The sequence below is a fragment of the Pelodiscus sinensis genome, chromosome 19, assembly GCF_049634645.1.
Source record: "Pelodiscus sinensis isolate JC-2024 chromosome 19, ASM4963464v1, whole genome shotgun sequence".
NCBI lineage: Eukaryota > Metazoa > Chordata > Testudines > Trionychidae > Pelodiscus > Pelodiscus sinensis.
The window spans coordinates 1,420,515-1,441,589 of NC_134729.1; the positions used below are offsets into that span (position 1 = coordinate 1,420,515).

General features: G+C 54.4%; 1 protein-coding gene across 1 annotated transcript; it reads left to right on the top strand.

Moving 5' to 3' along the window:
- Window positions 1-329: 329 nt before the first annotated feature.
- On the top strand, window positions 330-8,639 carry LOC102461793 (keratin, type II cytoskeletal cochleal). The gene is made up of 9 exons (XM_075901665.1): window positions 330-1,154; window positions 1,760-1,971; window positions 2,752-2,812; window positions 3,497-3,592; window positions 4,667-4,831; window positions 5,409-5,534; window positions 5,984-6,204; window positions 7,254-7,288; window positions 7,394-8,639. The coding sequence occupies exons 1-9, from the start codon at window positions 450-452 to the stop codon at window positions 7,777-7,779; spliced, it is 2,007 nt and encodes a 668-aa protein (XP_075757780.1). The 5' UTR covers window positions 330-449; the 3' UTR covers window positions 7,780-8,639.
- The last annotated feature ends 12,436 nt before the right edge of the window (window positions 8,640-21,075 follow it).

Consider the following 21,075-nt stretch of genomic DNA (forward strand, 5'->3'; position numbering starts at 1 on the left):
TGGGACTTTCGGAGGCGCGCGCCCGATAAAGATGCAGATAAAGGGTCCCCGTGTGAAGGCAGCCGCTCCGAGCCACCCTAAAAAAAACACAACACGGTGCAACGCAGCTTAGTCATAGAGCGTTCCCGCGAGGGGGAGGCCACACTCTTCAGTCGGGGTGTTCCCCCCCTGCCTCGGCACAGCAGGGGGTGTGGCTGGGGAGGGCCAGCGTTTGGCAAATCGAAGATCAAAATCTGTCAACCACACCACGCCGAAGAACACAAGACAGTAATCGCCTGGGTCACGCCCCAGCAAGCCCAGCCCAGCTCCCGAAGCAGCTAAAAGGGAGCATCTCCAGGACGGGCTTCAGAGGGACTCATTTCCCTTCACTCTGCACTCCTCTCTTTGCCCTTCTTCGCTAGGCGATTCCTCTCCTCTTCATCTTCCCCTCTCTTTAGAAAGGAGCAGCCATGTATGTGCAGAGGGACACGAAGTCCTCTGGAGGCAGCAAAAAGAGCTTTAGCTCCCACTCTGCCGTCGGGACAAGTGGCGGACTGGGAAACCGAGGCAGGAGTTGCTACAGCGTCTACTCTTCCTCCGGGGGCCATGGAGGTGGTGTCCGCGGTGGAGGTTTTGGGAGCAGGAGCATGTATAACGTAGGCGGCAATAGAGCCATTTCCATGGCGAGCTGTAACACTGGAGGATACATGTGCAGAGGTGGTGGCTTTGGGGGTGGGGCTGGTGGGTTGTGTGGCGTAGGCGGAGGTGGAGGCGGAGGAGCCGGTGGCTTTGGAGGGGGTGTGTGTGGCTATGGAGTAGGCGGTGGCTTCGGAGGAGGAGTCCCATGCGGCTTTGGTGGACCTGGCGGTGGACCTGGCTTCCCTGGAGGGCCTTGCATACCTGGCGGGGGGTTCCCTGGAGGGCCTTGCATGCCTGGCGGGGGGTTCCCTGGAGGGCCTTGCATGCCTGGCGGGGGGTTCCCTGGAGGGCCTGGCGGGGGGTTCCCTGGAGGGCCTTGTGGGGGGTTCCCTGGAGGCATCCAGAACGTTCAAATTGACTCCAGCCTCCTGAAGCCAATCAATGTGGAGATCGATCCTCAACTCCAGCAAGTGAAAACAGAGGAGAAGGAGCAGATCAAAACCCTCAACAACAAGTTTGCAGGCTTCATCGACAAGGTGAGACATCATGGCAGGAGGGGGGGCTGGGAACGACCTTGCACCAGGCAGGAAGGGTGGGTTTTAGGCATCCGTCGCTGTTTGGGTAGGAAGGGAGAATTGAAAAGAGGGTTCTCCTTTGGCAGTGATCAGAAATAGGCTTGAATTTTTCAACGAGAGAGAGAGAGAGCAGGGAATCAAAAGCTACACCAGATGCTTTTTGGTTGCCATTCTGAGGTTTGTTTGAATAATCCTGAGTTATGTTGCAAAGAACTGGTTACTGTGTGTGTGTGTGTGTGTGTGTATCTGGGGATGGGGCAGATCAGAAGTGTTTTTCAAAAATAGCTTCTCAAATCTTCAAGACGTTGCAACATTTTCGGGAGCTCCAAGTCTCTGCAAAACAGGGTACCCACCAGGCCATGAAAATGCCGGTGCAATTTTTTTTGGGGGGGGAGTAGAAATTCCAAAATATCATCACCTGTTCGAAGGGTGGGATGTGAACCTTTTGAGGACTGAGAGAGCGCGCTCCCATTGGCATGGCCCGCCAGCAGAATCCATGGGTCGTGCCGCTGGTTCAGATTCTGGATTCTAGGGAACGCTTCATCCCTCTGCTTTCTGGGTTTCAGGTCCGGTTTTTGGAACAGCAAAACAAAGTTCTGCAAACCAAGTACGACCTCTTACAACAGCAAGGCGGAACAATCAAATGTGACCTGACGCCTTACTTTGAGAAATATATAATGAACCTGAAGGGAGAGGTGGAGAAAATTAATAATCGGAAGCTGCAATACCAGTCCGAGTTGGAGGACTTGCAATCATATGTTGCCGACTTCAAGAAAAAGTAAGTGCATGAGGAGAGTAGGAAATGAAACATTGGATTACAACAATCCATAGTGCGGCTGTAGCAAACTTGATCCATCAATGTCCTCAGCCTTGCCAGTGCAGAATGGCAGCTCTAACCATCCCCAGGCATGAATTCTTTGATTCCAGTTATGGCTGAAAATCCCAACATCACCTGCTTTCAAAAGCACCCATGACAGAGAGGCCCCCATCCCGGGAAGTCAGTGGTGACGGGACCATTGATTCCTATCTGTGGCTTGAAAATCTGTCTCCTAGAACAAAGGATAAAGAGCAAGAACAGAAAAAAACATTTTTAGTTACTAGTTAAGGGGAAAACCCCCACGTTATCCATTTAGAGGTATATAATTAACCTTTCTGATCCGGGTGTCAATCGGTTGGGTGCAAAAAGGTGTAGAAGGGCACTTAGAGAGTTGGGAAGGATGGAGGAGTAAGGACTCGGGGCCCATCTGGATGGTAGCGACTCGGAGGTAGTGGCAGGAAAAGCTGGAGGGTCCTGCATGAACACTGTGTTGTATGAAGGGGAGGAAATAGAGGTGATAGCAGAGAGTTCCATGGGAGCTCGGATTTGGTCCTGCTTGAAGGGCAGGGAACTAGACTTGATGACCGGTTCCTTCCAGTTCTCCAAGTCTCTGATCCTACAGTTTCGATACCTCGGTGATTTGGCTTGACTTGAAACGCCCGGTTGAGCCGAGCCTTGCTTTGCCGGTGACGTACACAGCCAAGCGCAAATAAACCCAGCATGTCTCTTTCCTGGAAACAGGTACGAAGATGAAATCAACAAGCGCACGGAAGCCGAGAACGAATTTGTGCTGCTCAAGAAGGTAAGCGGCGACGCTCGCGACACAACCACCACACGATTCTCTCTCCACCGGAAAGGTAGCCCTGGGAAATCAGACTGCGATGGCTTTGGGTCTCCAAGCCCGCACCAGAGCGCCTGAGCTCTTCCAGTCTCTCTCTTCCAACCCAAGAGCTGCATGCACTTGGCTAACTGAATTTGGAAGACACCTAGAAAAATATAGAATCATAGAACCATAGAGTTGGAAGAGACCTCAGAAGACCATCAAGTCCAGCCCCCTGCTCTAGGCAGGACCAATCCCAACTATATATCCCAAATATATGTCTGTCCATGCAGGCATTTCTCCAGCACCCGACACAGTGCTTCCTGTGAGCCGTTCCCGGGGTAAGTTGACGGGAGAGTGCTCGGTGCTCGATTTATCGCGTCTGCATTAGACATGGTGAATTGACCCCGCTGGATCGATCGCTGCCCGCCAATCCAGCCCCTTGGGGAACGTCCACGAAATCTTCCGAAAGGATATTTGGGAAGGGGAGAGGAAGGGAAGCAAGGCCATCCTAACCTTCAGAGAGGCGCAAAGGAATGACTTTAGGCCAGGTCACCTGGGTCTCCTAGTAATGAGGCGACCAAGAACCAATCCCAAATGTCCACATCTTTCTGAAGCCCCAAGGGGAGACTAATCAATCCATGGTATCTCTGATCATTCCCTCAGGATGTGGATTCTGCATACTTGTCTAAAGTTGAGTTGGAAACCAGGGTGAATTGTTTGACTGATGAAATCAACTTCTTGACGCACGTGTATGATATAGTAAGGCATCTTCCGTTTCTCTTGGGCGGCTGGTACTTGGGTGAGCAAGGTCCCTCCTAAAGAGGCTTGATGTTGATTAGACATCAGGGTTGGATTTCCTTTGGGGGATGCTGTTAGAAACTGACGAACCCCCCATCCCCATGCAAACGTCTGTGCCAGAGTCCAACTCCGTACAGCAAGAGATGGGCTCATGTCTAACCTGAGAACCAAATACCAGGCCCTGCCAATCTCCTTTAGGATGGCAGCTGGCTACGTACCTACAGCATAAATAGGGATCTAGAGCTCTTGCACGACGTAACCACGTGTGATTGTTGTAGCTGGGGAGAAGTGGGTGATGCACAGGGCTGGGGACCCGTTCTGGGTTTGCTTTGCCACTCAACAGCCTTTTCAGAGTCATTGGGTTAAACCCTGGCCCTAGTGACTCAATGGGACGTTTGCCACCGAGTTTAATTCGGTCAAGTTTTCACCTCCTACAAGAGTAAGAATAACATGTAGGTGCAAACTGGTTTCTTTTGGAGACCAGGTTGGGGTTGCTTTAACACCACAAGACAAGGTTTTGCTTTAAGGCTTTGGCTCTGCTGCCGGGCTGTTAGAAACAAGCCAAAGACCATTTGGCAACACCTCCGTTTCTGTAAGAACTCCCCAGGCAGCGTGGTTTCCTCCACCTGCCCAGCAGCTGCTCCCTGCCTCTCTGGAGGGAGGGAGATGTGACTCTCCAGGTCCTTTCCGTGCATCGCTCCTGGCTGTTTGTTCCACGGCCGATTACAGCTGTGCTGCACTGAAACAGTCAAACCGACCTCTCGAGAAACGCCAAAACCTGTCGCACCTTAGAGACTAAAAAACAAACCAACCCAGAGGCGTGAGCGTTCGGAGGCACGGCCCACTTCTTCAGATGAGTGGAACGAGAGCCCAGAGAGGCAGAGCAGAGCCCCTGAACTATAAAGCAGAAAAAGAGTGGAGGGGGGAAAAAAGCAGGTGGGGTGTTGCCTGGAGGCTAGGCAGCTTGGCAGACGTGGGAAGCAACCCGGATGAGAGCTCCAGGAGAGAGAGGCTCAGCAAGGGCGTGTCTTGCAGGAGATTAATTCGCTGCAAACTGTGAGTCGGGACCTCTCCGTGGTGGTCAACATGGACAACAACAGGAGTCTTGACATGGAGGGGCTCATCGAGGAGGTCCGTTGTCAGTACGAGGAGATCGCGAGGAAGAGCAGAGCCGAGGCGGAGGCGTGGTACCAGAGCAAGGTAAGTCCCCGCGCTGCTGAAGACGCGGCGGGTGGGAAATCGGACTCCCCGGTGACGCAGCCCTGCGGCTCCCTCGCGAAGAGCTACACCTCGGAAGCGAGTAGTGACCCCGACCGGCTCCCAGGCAGCTCCCCGCGCTTGGGGATGCTGGCGGGGGAAATGCTGAATAGGACCAAAGACGTGGAATAGAGTCCCTAGGAGTCCCTGCATTTCCCTAGGAGCTCGGCCTTCAGATAGGCACCTGATGGAGACACCGTAGGGCAGGGGAGGGGTGGGGAACCCTTTTTGGCTGGAAGGGGACCCACAGAAAATTCAGTCGGGGGCTGCACACAAGTGAGAAGCAAACCCCCAAACCCTTGGTGACAATTGCGGAGGAGAAAGACTGTCGCCATGTTGTCCTCGCACACCGGAGCCTGAGAGCCCAGGGTAGTAGATTTGGCTGCTCCGGCCCCGGCTAGGAAGGGAGCCCTGAGCTGCGGGGGCCGGATCTAGGCAAGCTGGGGGTCGCAGGTTCCCCCATCGCGTTGTCGGCCTTGGCGCCGTGTGGCTGACGGGGGGTTTCGTTTCTGGCCCTCAGTACGAAGAGCTGCAGAGCGCAGCCGGGAAATACGGCGACAGCCTGCGTAACAGCAAGGCGGAGATCCAGGACCTCACGAGGAACATCCATAAGATGCGGGCAGAAATTGAGAGTGTGAAGAAGCAGGTAAGAGCCTGGGAATTGTCTCGGGCCTCACCGGCCCCTGGGTCCCAAGAGCTGCCGGCGTGGAGTCACGCCGTTTGGGGTGGCGGGGCCCAATGCAAGCGAGCCCCGGTGCAGCAGGGAAGGGGCTGCCCAGGAAACCTATGGCTTTCCGCTCGCCGTGCGCCGGCGTCCCCCAGCTCCAGTGACAGCTGGTGGCCACGGCTCATAAAAAAGCGTCCTGTTTTATCGGGAGAGGGGGGAATCCACGTTTTTTGGTGGAGATCTTTTGGCCGCCCCGCCCCTCTCCAAACTTTGGACGCGGGGCAGAACTTTTTCATGGAGGGGGGGACACGTTGACAGCTTCAGCCGTGGCCCAGCCCTGGTGCCAGCCCTCTCTCCCCTCCCCCGTTGCCTTGACGGAGTCGATGACAAAGGAGGTGGACTCGAGACGTGGTGGTTCCTCTTCCCAGATTGCCCAACTGCAGACAGCCATCGCCGATGCTGAGCAGAAGGGCGAGGCGGCTCTCGAGGATGCCAAGAAGAAACTGGCAGAGCTGGAGGCCGCCCTGCATAACGACAAGAAGGATCTGGCGAACATAATGAAAGAGTACCAGCAGGTGCTGGGCATCAAAATGTCCCTAGATGTAGAGATCGCCATGTACAGGAAACTGCTGGAAGGAGAGGAGTGCAGGTATGTGCCTGGCCTGGTGGAATTTGTCTTTCAAATTCCTAGAGTTCATAGGAACATCGGAGAGGCCAGCTGGGGTCAGACCAACGGTCCCTCTAGCCCAGTGTCCTGGCTGCCGACAACGGCCAACGCCAGGTGCCCCAGAGGGAGGGAACAGAACAGGAAATGGAGTGATCCCTCCCCTGTCACCTAATCCCAGCCCCTGACAAACAGTTCAGGGACACCACCCCCTCCTGGCTAATCATTGATGGACCTCATCTCCATGAATGTATCTAGTTCTTTTGTGAACCCTGTCGAAGTCCTAGCTTTCTCAACATCCTCTAGCAAGGAGTTCCACAGGTTGGCTGAGTGCTGCGTGAAGGAAAACTTCCTTTTGTTTGCTTTAAACCTGCAGCCTATTCATTTCATTGGGTGCCCTCTAGTTCTTGTGTGATGGGAACAAGTAAATAACTTTTCCTTATTCACTTTCTCCAGGCCTGTCATGATTTTATAGACTCCATCCTCTTCCCCCCCCCCCTTCGTCTCCTCTTTTCTAAGCTGAAAAGTCCCCGTCTTTTTAATCTCTCTTCCTATGGGACCCGCTCCAAACCCCTCAGCATTTTTGTGGCCCTTTTCGGAACCTTTTCCAATGCCAGGATTTCTTTTTTCGAGATTGGCTGGCAGGAGCCAATGGAAATTGGCAATAAAGAAATACGGGTTGGACCTCCCTGGTCCAGCACCTTTGGGGGAGTTTGCCGGAGCCGGGGAGGTCACATTGGTCCTTTTGTCACCAGTCCCGCAGCCCCTGCTCTCCCTGTGCCACTGGGCGCCCAGACTCTAGCCACGCTGGCCTCCCTGCCACTGGCCACACCGCCCCCCTGTGGCCCATGGCCACACCGCCCCCCCACCGCCACTATGCTGGACCACGGGTATTGCCAGACCAGAGAGAGAGGTTCAAGCTGTACTGAGCAAAGCCCTTTGCACTAAGGACAGACAGTTCTCAAGTGAGCAGGGCTCTGTGGACGCATGGCCCGTTCCCTGGATGAGTGACCCATCTCCCGTTTCCTCCACAGGCTCGCCGGAGGTGGCCAGTCCAACGTGAGCGTCTGTAAGTAGCTAGCACTCTTCATGTCAGCCTGGGGGGGCGTGTGTGTTTTTAGGGGCCGGTGGGCTGGCCGGAGGCTGACGGGGTGACCCTGTACTTCTCTTGCAGCTGTGGTAGGCAAGACCTGCGTTGCTGGAGGCGGCGGCGGCGGCATGTACGGAGGTGGCATCTGTGGCGGCGGCGGCGGCGGCGGGTTCGGAGGTGGCATCTGTGGCGGCGGCGGCGGCTATGGGGTCAGCTCAGGCCTCTGTGGCGTGAGCGGTGGATACGGCGGCGGAGCCGTCTGCGGCGGAGGATACGGTGGCGGCGGCGGCGGTGTCATCTGTGGCGGAGGATACGGCGGCGGCAGCGGCGGCGGTGCCGTCTGTGGTGGCGGCGGCGGCGGCGGCTATGGAGGTGGAAGCTGTGTGGGCTTCTCTTCTGGAAGCGGAAAAGGCACGATCATACGGAAAAGCACCACCACGTCCTTTTCCACCAAGTCGGGTGGGTACTAAGCACGGACGCCAGTCCCCGGGAAGAACGAGGCCTCTTTTTATCTTCCGAAGGCAGCAGCACAACCCACCTTAACCCAACTCTGGTATCCAGAAATGAATGAACTGTGTCCCTTACAGCCCACGCCCTCAATGTACCACTCGACCCCCGCCAGCGCCTTCTCGGGCGCTGGCGACGCACCATCCCGGTAGCAACATCGGCTGGGTTTAAACCCATCCGTGTCCATGAAAACATGCCCATCGACCATGCGCTATAAGACCCTGTACGGAAACGTATCGCTTGAGGAAATCGGTAACCAACGAGTGATTTTAGAGGCGGGCGAGCGCTGCCCCGCCGGGTGTGTTGTGTATTGGGGGCTGTTGTGGCTGTGACGCAATGTGTATAAAACTCACCTTTCCTTCGCTTTTCTTAGCGCTTCTGAAATGCCTGTGTTTTCTTGGGTGCTATTGTAATAACTGTGCCTTGGAGCCCCTGTTTGCTTGCTTTACAAGTAGGTGTGAGTTGCATTCAATGGGGCGGGGGGAAGATAATCCACCCGACTCTTGAGTTGCGAAATGTTTTGTGTGTGTGTCGAGACGTGCTGGGATTCCCCTTAATGAATGATTAGGTGGGTTTGTGATTTTGGGTCTCCGAAAACCAACTCCAGCCAACGTTCACTGGGGACCAATTCCACTTGTCCTCCTCTTGTTGTTATCCGATGCGGTGGTGCCTTGATTGTAAAGTTAATGGAGCAAACAGTTTGCTGCAAAGTATTCTGTAATGTAGAATATACTGTACTGTCACCGGTTACCTATCTTTCCTGCTCAGGGGACGCCCCAATGTCTTGGGACGTGCCCAATTTCAATAAACTGCAGACAAGTCAGCTGATGTCTCCGTGTCGTTATAAGGATGCTTTCATTGGGACTGGTCCTGTGTGGGGTAGGGGGCTGGACGCGATGACCTTCTAGGTCTCTGTTGGCCTTGTGGTTCTAGGATTGGCCCTGCATGGGGTAGGGGGCTGGACGCGATGACCTTCTAGGTCTCTGTTGGCCTTGTGGTTCTAGGATTGGCCCTGCATGGGGTAGGGGGCTGGACTCAATGACCTTCTAGGTCTCTGTCGGCCTTGTGGTTCTAGGATTGGCCCTGCATGGAGTAGGGGGCTGGATTCAATGACCTTCTAGGTCTCTGTTGGCCTTGTGGTTCTAGGATTGGCTCTGCATGGGGTAGGGGGCTGGACTCAATGACCTTCTAGGTCTGTCGGCCTTGGGGTTCTAGGATTGGCCCTGCATGGGGTAGGGGGCTGGACGCGATGACCTTCTAGGTCTCTGTTGGCCTTGTGGTTCTAGGATTGGCCCTGCATGGGGTAGGGGGCTGGACGCGATGACCTTCTAGGTCTCTGTTGGCCTTGTGGTTCTAGGATTGGCCCTGCATGGGGTAGGGGGCTGGACTCAATGACCTTCTAGGTCTCTGTCGGCCTTGGGGTTCTAGGATTGGCCCTGCTGTGAGGGCAGGAGACGGGACTTGATGACCTCTCGAGGTCCCTTCCCATTCTAGGGTTCTAGGGTTCTAGGCTTATGGTACAAGATTGAAGAGGTCTCTGGTGAAGAACCCGAATGACAAACAAGAGCTGTCCTTCTGCTTAACCAAATAGAAATGCAACAGTTCTTGGGGCTGGATTCTCAGTGGGTGAAAACGGGGGGTGTTGGAGCTGACCCCTTAACCCGCACTGCAGGGGGGAGGCGAGCCCCAGGCCCACGGACCACGCTGTGAGACCCACTGATCTAGACAGGGCTTGGTCCTGCCGCGAGCGCAGGAGACGGGACTTGATGCCCTCTCGAGGTCCCTGCCAGGTCTAAGACTCTCTGATGGTACTCGGGCAATTAGCCTGAGCTGACGTGGCCACATGGCTGTTTTTAGGTGCTAGCCCAGATACTCAGCTGAGCTGGGAATTGCACCCACCCAGCAGCTGGGAGGGGTAAAGTCGTCACCCCGCTGGCATAGCCAAGTAGCAAAGGGGTTCTGCTAGTGAGTGACATCCTCAGGAGGCATAGAGCTGCCTCTGCGTCCCCACCTCCCTGGCTGCTGGCATTAGGGACATGGCAAAGTTGACTCTGCTCCCCAACCATTCCCAGTGGCTGGATCCAGCCTTTGACGTCGTAGGCAGCTGGATGTAAAATCGAGCAGCCCGAACGCTCCTCTGACTTGTACCGGCTTGGCCTCTGCCAGGAGGGAGGCTTTAGTGCTGAGGATTCATGGATGGGGGGCTTCTAAATTGGTGATGTTCTCCTCTGACCTTCTACTGGGCCCCATCGTCCCGTAGACCGTCCCTGAATTCGTTCTCGCTTGAGCACCAGCAGAACGTGGAGAGGGGGAAAAAAATCTCACTTTAAAATTTGCCAGTGGATGGAGAATTCACCACAGCCCTTGGTACGCTGAGAGGGAGCCCAACGATGCTTTGAAGCCGTCTTGGCTCGTGTACGGGAGAGAAAACCTTTGGAAAACGGCAAACCGCTCCCGTGCGGCCATTCTCAGGCCCAGGAGTTAGGACTTTTCCCCCGTCGCGTCGGAGCGCAGGACGGAAACGTGGCATTTGGCACAAAACAGTTTGACCTGAAATGAAAGTTTTCTGCCAGCGTTTCACTGGGCAGAAATACTTCAAGGTCGTGGCAGTTTACCCCCCAATTTGGAATCATTTTTTTTTTTTAATTCGAAGTGTTCCACAAGGCTAAAATCCTGTTTCCTAACCAGCTCGGGTAGCTAGAACCCATATAGTCAAGACAGATGTGGAGAAATTGGAGAAAGTCCAGAGAAGAGTTGCAATAATGATGAAAAGTCTAGAAAACATGAGCTAGGGAAGAAGACTAAAAGAATTGGGTGTGTACTGGCGGGTGGTGTTCACCTCCCCAGCTCGCTGCGGCCCTCCCCGCGGCCTCTGTCTCGTTACTGGGGGCCGGCCCCACCGCCCACAGGGCCATGCTCCTCCCAGGCTGGGTCATGAGCTTGGGGTACGCGCCCCTCTGGAGACCTGGTCTCCCGCCCCATGTCATGGGGGGGGACCTGGCCCTGCCCACTGCTCCGGGTTCCGGCCCAGGGACCCTAAGGCAGCACTACCCTCAGAGTTGCTTTCATGGGCGTTGGGTGAAAGGCCAGCTAGGGAAAGGCGAGCCTGAGCTCCGCCCCTGTCCATCTGAGGCCCCGCCCCTTCCACGCAAGGCTCCGCCCCTTCTGCCCGAGGCTTCCAGGCCACGTGGAGAGCCACGGCTGCTGCACAGTGGCCACTTCCCTCCCTGCTGGCGGCTCCAGCCTTAGGCGGACGGTCGTGTAGGTAATTTGGGGACGGCTCCGCCCTCCCTCGCCTGCATAACTGCCCACCCACGGTTTTCCTTCCGATCTGGCAGCTTTCCCCCAGGCGAGTTCCCCAAATGATCCCTCCCCGCAGCTTCCCCCGTTGCCTGCTCGCCTGTTCTCTGCACACCCGCGCACCACTCTTCTGTCCTGCCCTTCCCGTCCGACCCTCTTTTCCTTCCCCCTTCCCGTCCATCCCTCTCTTCCTTCCCCCTTCCTCATCGGGGCGGGGGAACCTTTTAAAGCCGCCCCACAGGCCTTAACGGGCTGTAGGTGTTCAATTAGCCTTCTGGCAAGTCATTAACTAGAGCTGAGACTAATTGCCTCCATGCCTCCCTGGGCGGCAGGCTCCAGAGTGCCCGCAAACGAGCAATGGGTGTTAACGAGGCAATTACGGTCTTTTTTTGTGGCTCACGCCCACGAGGAGTTCAGTGGCAGGTGAAGCGGCTGTCGGAAGGCTCCGGGAAACGTGATAGGCCGGTGGGGCTGTCTGTCATTCAGGTTGAAGAGACATTTGGCTGCAGGGCTCTGGGGATTTTACACGAGGTGCTTGGACGTGGCCCAGGACCGGACCATCGGCATGCTCCCCCACGGAACCAGACCCCTCATGGTGGCCGTACCGGGAAGAGAAGTTAGTCCAAGTTTTTCAGGCTTGGGACTCATCGTGGGGGCCAGCCAGCACCATCAGCGCCCCCTCCTGGTGGCGGGGGGGATTAGCCCTGGCCAGGCGTTGCGCCCACTCCTGGTGGTGCGTCTCACATCAACCTCTCGCCCGGCTGACCCTTCTCGCGCCGGGAACCACACTCCCCTCTTCGTGAGTCAGCTCGCCTCAGGGTCCTGTCCCGGGACCTCCCAGCAGGACCCAGCATCGTCTTGATCATCCCTGACAGGCGTCTGTCCAACCCGCTCTTAAATGTCTCCAGTGATGGAGATTCCACAACCTCCCTAGGCAATGTATTCCAGTGTTTCCCCTCCTGTCCAACCTCAACCTCCCTTGCTGCAGTTGAAGCCCCTTGCTTCTTGTCCTGTCCTCAGAGGCCAAGGAGAACAATTTTCCGCCCTCTTCCTTGTGACACCCTTTTCGGGACTTGAAAGCTGTTCCCCTGTCCTCTTTCGGTCTCGCGGGATTTCCATGGTCGAGCTGGGATTTGAGTTGTCTAACCACTGGCCCATCCTTCCTCAACTCCCCCTTGTTCAGTGGTTGTCGTTTAGCTACATCCGCTTGCGATTTTCGCCGGCAGTCAGCCTGGGTGTGTGGCCTGCCTGAGAGCTGTCCCCGTGCTTATTTTATGATCAAACCCCCCCATCCGCCAAGAAGGACAGTCATGTTTGCGCCGGGGGGAGAGGACTTAGCTGAAATTGGTGTTTAGCAAGTTGGAATAAAGACAGGGCTTCCTGCCAGGCATCCAAGCCCGTGCATCACGGAGATTGTTTTCTTTACACCTGCTTCTCCAACTCCGGCTCAGAGACCTCTAAAGGAAGCTGCAGCAGCTGTCGCCAGGCTTCGGAGCTGGCTTGGAACCCCTCGCCGCGAGCCGGCGGCTGAATGCCAGAGCGTGAGTGTCTCTACGATTGTTTCCCCAGCCGGCTGCCTGTCTCCCGATCGCCATATTTGGGGTCAGGAAGGAATTTTCCTCCAGGGTACATTGGCTGGAGCCCTGGGGGTTTTTCACCTTCCTCTGTAGCACGGGGCACGGGTCACTTGCTGGAGGATTCTCTGCATCTTGGGGTCTTTAAACCATCATTTGAGGATTTCAATATCTGAGATCTAGGTGAGAGGATTATTCCAGGAGTGGGTGGGTGAGATTCTGTGGCCTGCGTTGTGCAGGGGGTCAGACTAGATGATCATAATGGTCCCTTCTGACCTTAAAGTCTATGAGTATGTCTACACTAGCCCCCAGTTCGAACTAGGGAGGCTAATGGAGGCATTCGAACTTGCAAATGAAGCCTGGGATTTAACTCTCCTGGGCTTCATTTGCATGTTCCTGGGTGGGCGCCATTTTTAAATCCCCTTAGTTCGAACTACCTGCCCGCAGCTACATGCGGCACGGACTAGGTAGTTTGAATTAAAGCTCCTAATTTGAACTACCGTTAAACCTCCTTGCAGGAGGAAGAGTGGAGAAGAGAGTGGAGAGAGAGAGAGAGAGAGAGAGAGAGAGAGATTGGAGACTCAGGAGAGAAGACTGACGTGGAGGAGAGACCTGAAAAACCCGTTTTATGACGGGCTAATTGGCTAGTTATACAGAATAGCTTTGATCGAAATCAATTAAGTAAAGATGAACGAATTAGATGCGTTTCTTTCTTTTCTTCTTTCTGCCTACCCAGATAACTTCCTTTTCCATCTAATGCCTTTTTCCTTCCTTCCTTCCCAACTAAGCTCCTGTCGACTAGCACAGTCAATTCAGACACTGACAGGATGTACCTGCGGTTGGCAAATGCCACTTGAATGGCTCTTTCACGGGTGGGAAGTTCTGCTAATTGCTCTGGCCGGCTTTGCCACTTTTATCTAGCTCAGCGGTTCCTGATCTTTTCCAGATGGGGACCCATTCTGACAATTCAGGAAGACTTGGTGACCCAGGGCAATTAAAAAAATGCGTGAATGGCTCCTTAAGAGCCACCTGGCGACCCTTTTCAAATATAATGGCGACCCATATTTGGGTCCCAACCCATAGGTTGGGAAACCCCTGCGCTAGATCCTCTCCATAGGAAGTAGAGCCGCCAAACAGGGACAGGAAGAGGTAGGTGGACACTAAGGCTGGGTCTAGACTGGCATGATTTTGCACAAATACTTTGAATGGAAAAGTTTTTCCGTTAAAAGTATTTGCGCAAGAGAGCGTCTACACTGGCATGTGCCTTTGCAAAAAAGATTTGCTTTTGCGCCAAAGCATCCGTGCCAGTGTAGACGCTCTCTTGCGCAAGGAAGCTCCCATGGCCATTTTAGCCATCGGGCTTTCTTGCGCAAGAAATTAACTTGGCTGTCTACACTGGCCTCTTGCACAAGAATACTTGCGCCAGAGGGCTTGTCTCTGAGCGGGAGTGTCGGAGTATGTGCTCAAGAACCACTGATTTCGTACGGTACAAAGTCAGTGTTCTTGCGCAAATACTCGCGGCCAGTGTAGACAGGCGGCAAGATTTTGCGCAAAATCTTGTCAGTCTAGACGCACCCTCAGGCTATGTCGACACTGTGGGTTTTGTGCAGAAGAGGAAATGCAAATGGAGTGCTCATTTGCATATCTTGCATTCTCATTTGCATATCTTGCATTCTCATTTGCATATCTTGCATTCTCATTTGCATCTCTTCTTCCGATCCTTTTCACGGATGAGGTTTTTGTGCTAAAAAGCCCTGTCGACGGGGCCATTTGTCGGCAAAAAACGCTTTTGCGCAAGAGGCTGGAAACCTCATTTTTTTGAGGCAGAAGGGCTCTTGCGCAAAAGCCTGACAAAATGGCTCCGTCTACCCAGGGCTTTTTAGCGCAAAAACCTCTTCTGCAGAAAAGGCTTGGAAGAAGGTATGCAAATGAGAACGCAAGACATGCAAATGAGCCTAAGACCTAGGGGGGTGGCCCAATTTTCAGGTGCCCTAGGCAGCTGTGTATTCTGTGTATGGGCGAGGAGGGCTCTGTATCTGTGTACTCTTTGTAGTCCGAATCAGCCTGGGATTTGCAGACAGGGAGTGGAGGTGAGCCGAAGAGCTGGTGATAAAACATGAAGGCCCGTTTCGAGGTCTGCTGAAGGCAATGGGAAGATGCTCGCGGATGGTCATGGAGCTCCGGGTCAAGCAGAGCATGCATGGGTCAGCTTTCTGTCTTCCTCTTTGCAGCGCGCCCATCTGCAGCCGGCTGTGGCCGAGACGGAGGCATGAAGGGCGCTCACCCTCCAGGACAGAAAGGAAAAGCTGGCGGATTTGGAGACGGCCTGGCAGACAGCGAAAGAGGAATCTGCTCGTTTGCTGCAGGCGTACCCAGAGCTCTTGACTCGCAAGCTGGCCTTGGATCTTGAAATTGCCACGTGCAGGATGCTGCTGGAGGAGGGAGCGTGCAGGTGGGTGTGTGATACAGACGGGTCCCGACTTTCACAAAGCAGCCTGTGGCCGTCCACGTCCCCCCCCCCCCCCCCCCCCCCCAATAATCATGCTTGTAGGTCTGTGCTGGCTGGTGCTGGAAACTTGAAATATTTCCCAGGCTTCTGTCAGTTTCATCCCCATCCTGGTGGGGAAACCATGGAAATCTTTTCTTTCGGCTTTAAGATACTTGAAAGTAGATTTACCTGGTGTCGCTTGGTTTTCTGTTTGTTGGACAATAACAGGAAAATGACCAAGTTTTGTTTCAATCGTGCAGTGGGGCTGGGGAGGAGGGATTCAGTACGTAGGCTGCCCTGGGGAGAGGAGGGAGGATTCACATCCAAATCAGGGAGGGAGCGTCAGCCCCCACTCCCTAAAGGGTGCCCGGGGGGGAGGCTTGGGGCTGTCCCACCTGCCTAGTGATTCTGTCTCTTTTCTGTATGGTTTTATGAGACACAGTCCCATTCCAGGCACATCCCATTGTCCTGGCCCAACCCCCACCCTCACATGACTTTTCATTAGGATCAGAGGAAGCTGCCCCCTGAATTCAGTGGTCCTAGCTCTGACCATGCAGGAGGAAGTTTTGAACGGACAGATGGACAGACAGTCAGACAGACCCACTCAGGTATATAGTAGACTAGAAGATTTACCGGGTGTTGCTTGGGTCCTTAACTCAGTTAATTTTTGTTTTTTGGGAAATAACATGAAAATGTCCATGCACCCTGTAAAGTAGAGCTCTGGGGTGGGGCTGGGGAGGAGGGGTGCTGGGCGCAGGCTGCCCTGGGGGGAGAGGACACCCCCAGCCCTTTCTCACCGCAGCAGCTGGGGGCCAGGTGAAAAGCGTCTCTCCATGGCTGCTGCAGCTCCAGCAGGCACAGCCGGGGGCGGGGGGCATGTCCCCCCGGCTGGGGCAGGTGTAGGTTCATCTGCCCCCTGTGCCCCCCTGCCAGAGTGAGGAATGCAGCAAACTCTGCACTTTCCCCTCTCTCCTTAACCAAGGGGAACAGCCAGGAATGTTCCTGTATGAATCGGGGGGGGGGGGAGCTTCCTATCCACAGCTCATGTTGGCAGCTATGGAGTCAGACATGGACACCCACTCTGCCCCTAGAGCCCTGCAGATTTATTTTCTGTGTGCGGCTGTAGGTCGCCAGGGGCCCCTTTCGCGGCTGCGGCAACAATTTGGCACCCGTGCAAGGCTGTGCCCACGACTCCCGGCACTGTAGCACCAGGAGGTGCCCTGCGCCCCTTGGATAGCACTTCCCCTACCCACACTGGGGAAAAATTCAACAGCCCCCGTGCTCGCCTTGGCCTTGGGTTTCATGGCGCGGCCCAGCTCCGAGCCGCCCTCCTCGCTCCGTGACCCCCGGCGTTTCTTTCCGCAACAGGCGGTCTGGGGGGCGTGCCGGTGCTGCTGGGTCACTTGTGCAGCTATTTAGTAAAGAGAGGAGCAGGCAACCTGGAAGCCTCTATTCTCTGCCCCCCAAACCTCAGCACCGGACAGCAAGGGAACCCGCTTCCCCGGGGGTTATCCCTGGCACTAGTGATGTGTAGAGCAACACCAGCGCTGCCTGAAGCTGCACCGTAGGCTCCTGAACAAGCCCAAAGCCCATGAAGGTTTGGTCACTGTGGCCCCCTTTCCAGCCCACGTGCCGCCTTCCCTCCCCGGTAGGGTTCTCACGCCACGGGCAGCGGGCCCACGAGAATTCCCCCTCGTGCACGTGCGCAGGGTGGGGCACGGAACTAGCCACGGAAGTGGGTTGGGTTGGGTCGTGCGCGGCCGTTCCTGCCACGGGGATAACGGGGCCGTCTCCTCCCTTGGCAGTGGTGGCCGGCAGCATCCTGGGAGGTGGAAGAGGGCGGCAGGCTCGGTGTCGGTGCTGGAAGCGGCATGGGAGGATGCAGCCCGGGAGCCACAGGGGGTCGTCCTGGTGTGAAAATCCTAGAGACGCCGTCTTCGTGCAACAGAATCGCCACGTGCTAGCGCCTAGGGGTGGCCCTCGCTCTCACTTGTGCACCAGGCTGCTTCTTTTGTTGTGGCCCGATGGGGAGAGCACTGGGATGGGCCTCAGAAGACCCAGGTTCTAATCCCTGCTCTTGAAGTTCCTCCTGGGGTAGGCCTCCGTGCCTCAGTTTCCCCCATCTGTAGCATAAGGGTAATGATAGTGACATCTTCTGCAAAGCTCTTTCAGATCTCCTGATGAAAAGCCCTCTAAGGTGTAGGTGTTATTGCTCTTAAGAGCAAATATCCACATGCACACATAAGGAGGGTCAGACCAAAGGTCCATCTAGCCCCATGTCCTGTCTTCCAACAGTGGCCAATGCCAGGTGCACCAGAGGGAGTGAACAGAACCAGGAATCATCCAGTGATCCCTCCCCTGTCACCCAATACAGGACAAACAGAGGCCAGGGACACTGTCCCTACCCAGCCTGGCAGAGAGCCATTGATGGATCTATCTTCCAGGAACTCATCTAGTTCTTTTTTTAAATGTGAACCCCGTTATAGTCTTGGCCTTCACAACTTCCTCTGGCAAGGAGTTCCACAGGTTGAAAGTGTGTCGTGTGAAGAAAAACTTCCTTTGGTTTGCTTTCAACCTGCTCCCTCTTCGTTTCATTGGATGACCCCTCGTTTTCGTGTGAGGAGAAGGCGTAAATAACCCTTATTTCCGGTCATGACTGTATTGATCTCGCTTCTACCCTCCCTCCTAAAAGTCCCAGGCTCCCATACCCCTCATCATTTTTGTTGCCCTTTTCTGAACCTTTTCCAGTTCCAATGTATCTCTTTGGAGTCTGGTGCAACCTGATCTAACCAGGATTCCGGAGCCAAGCAAAGGACTGAATGGGGTTGCAGGAGGATGCGGTTTGTGCGTTGAAACGGGCTCATTTTATTTTGTTCCCCGTGTTGCTGCTGCTTCTAAGTAAACTTTGCCACCTAGTGCTTTGGGTGAGCTGCTGCGGAGTGGATTGCGATCGGTTCCCTGGGTTATGTGGAGTTGCATAAGACACGCCGTTCCGTGCATTGATCTCACACTCGCAGGCAGGGTGTCATCCCAGGAGCACCATGCACTGCAGATAACTAGTTTTGTGGCCAACCAACTGATGACAACACAACTGATGATCCCATCCCTACTGAGACTCAACGGTGCGTCATCTAGCGCCACCTGGTGGTGGAAAGGGACCTTGTGAAGTCGAGGCTGAGACGTTATCTCTGGTTACTTCGGTCACAAGCGCTCCGAGATCTGGAGATACTTGAGGGCTCTTGGCCATTTTCCTTCCTGCGCCTCTGGGCCTCTTTCCAAAACTGCTGACGTTTACGGGGAAGAATTCAGCAGGGTTGATTCTCCTTCCAGCCAAAATTTTAAAAAACCCAGCAAACCCAACACAAGCAGAGCGTGCTGGGGCATGTAAACAAAACGCTTCGTCGACTGAATCAAAATTGACGGAGACAATCTGGTGTATTTAGCAGCAGAGAAACTGTCCCTGACATTAAACAACACATGAAAGGAATCTGGTGCTTGAATTGTGTCTGGGGAGGCAGAGAGAACATGATGGATGTTCCACAACCTCCCCAGGCAATTTATTCTGGTGTTTCACCCCCCTGACAGGCAGGAAGTTTTTCCTAATGTCCAAGCTAAACCTCCCTTGCTGCAGTTTAAGCCCCTTGCTTCTTGCCCTGTCCTCAGAGGCCCCGGAGAATCATTTCTCTCCCTCCTCCTTGTAACACCCTTTTAGGGACTTGAAAGCTGCTGCCCCATTCATGTGCAACCTGAAAAAAAGCTGCTGGAATGGGCTTTCAAAATCACCATGTCACAGTTTGGCTCTCCGGGAGCATCCTGTGTCGGAGACGGTACAACGAGACCGTTGCACGGCTGAGCGCGTGCACAGGCAGCTTTGGTAAACCCCATGGCCTCTTCTTCCTGCTTTGCAGGGTGCAGGGAGCACCTCAGAGCAGGGATGCTAAGTAGCGATACATTTGCTAGTCGAGTAGCCGGCGGAATTTCCATCGACTACTTGACAAGCCCGTCCGCGTTCTGCCTTTGAAATGTACAAGAGCCCCAGCGGGGGCTCTTGTTCATTTCAAAGGCTGCGGGGGTGACTATGAGTTCCCTACTCGCCCCAGGCTGCATGTGGCACTTCCTCTTTGAAATGGACAAGACTCTTGTACATTTCAAAGCTGCAACACTGAACCCATGGATAGCTGGGGAGTCCCCATCTGAACTCAGGCTCCACCTGGCATTTCAAAGCGGCAGCACAGTAGGGAGCAGCTGACCCCGGGCTCCGTGCGGCGCTGCCGCTTTTAAGTACCCACCTCTTCTCCCCCCCCCTTGCTGCCTCTATCTGAGGCTACATCTAGACTGCAGGCTTCTTGCTCAAGAAGCTTTTATCGGAAGAGATCTTCCGCAAAAACGTATTGCATCCACACTGCAAAAGCGCGTCGGAAAAGTGATGCGCTTTTGTGAAAGAGAGTGTCCAGGCTGCATGGCCGCTCTCTTGAAAGTGAGCTCTGATGGCGAGGCAGAGAATGGCCACCAGGGCACCTGTGCTTTTCCCTTTTTCCTCTTTTTGCGCAAAACCCCCTCTTCCCCGTCCACACGCGCCTTTTTCTGAAAGAGCTCTTGCACAAGAAGGCGTTCTTCCTCGTAGAATGACACATACCTATGCTGGAAAACCCCCTCTGTTCTTTCCATTTTTTTGGCGTAAAAACGCGCCCGAGGTGTGGACAGTCCGCGAGGTTTTTTTTTTTAAAAAACGGCCGTTTTTCCGAAAAAAACCTCTGTAGTGTAGATATAGCCTGATAGAGGCAGCAAGGGGGGGAGAAGAGGTGGGTACTTAAAAGCGACAGCGCCGCATGGAGCCCGGGGTCAGCTGCTCCCTGTGGCACTGCCGCTTTGAAATGCCGAGGGGAGCAACTAGTCGACTATCCCATCAACTAGTCTTTACATCCGTACCTCCGAGCAGACAAGAGCTTAACAAGGAGCTGAGAGAAACCCGAGTTTTAACCCCAGTGCTGCCCATGGAACTTTGTGGCTTAGGAGATCAGGCATTTGCCTGGGGAATAGAGGGTGCTGGGTTCGAATCCTACTGTTCCCCCCACCCTGAGAACCACAGATTGCCCACACAGGATAAGGACCTGCCCTGCTGTCGGGGGGGGGGGAGGGGGGGAGACTAGGAAATCGTACTGATATTCCTGGAGGAGGCATGGGACCGTGAGTAAGGAAAGATTTCGTGTGATAAAGCAGCTCACGTCCTGGCCAGAGAAATCAGGAGGCTGCTGGTCCGTAGCGAACTTCGCTGCTCTCCCTTTCGATGACAAGATGATGCAGCGCTCGTTAAAGGCGCACGCCGGAGGATGCTGCTTCACAACCAAGGGAGGCGCCCGGTCCACCTGTTAGTTTCAATGGCAACACCCGAAAGTCTTCTGCAAGGACTCCCCAAAGCTGAGCAGAAAATGAAAATGTCTCAACGTTCTCCTCTCGGGTTACTGGTGTCCGGCTCACTGCTTCAGGACCGGCTGAGACTGCACAGCCAAAACCCCTTTTAAAAACGAGAAGTTGCGCGTTAATTTAACTTCAGTGAAGAGACAGGAACGCTTTCTTCGTCCGCCGCACAGGCCATAGCGATGCTACGAACCTGACGATTTTACTGAGACTCCTCTGTTTTTGCTGCCTGTGCATATTCCCAACGAAAGATAAAGATGTTTATTTGAGAGGATAAAAAAACCTCTCGCGTAATGGCTGTCAAGGATGCAGGAATATCAAACGGACTCGACAGAGTTGAGTAAATTCTACATGATGCTATACATTTTTCAGTTCAGTGGCCAAACCACAAAATCCATCCAAAAATTGGTTCGTTTTGAATGAAAACTGTTTTTTTAACACACAGCAAAACAAATAGAATCCTTTTGGAGGTCAAATGA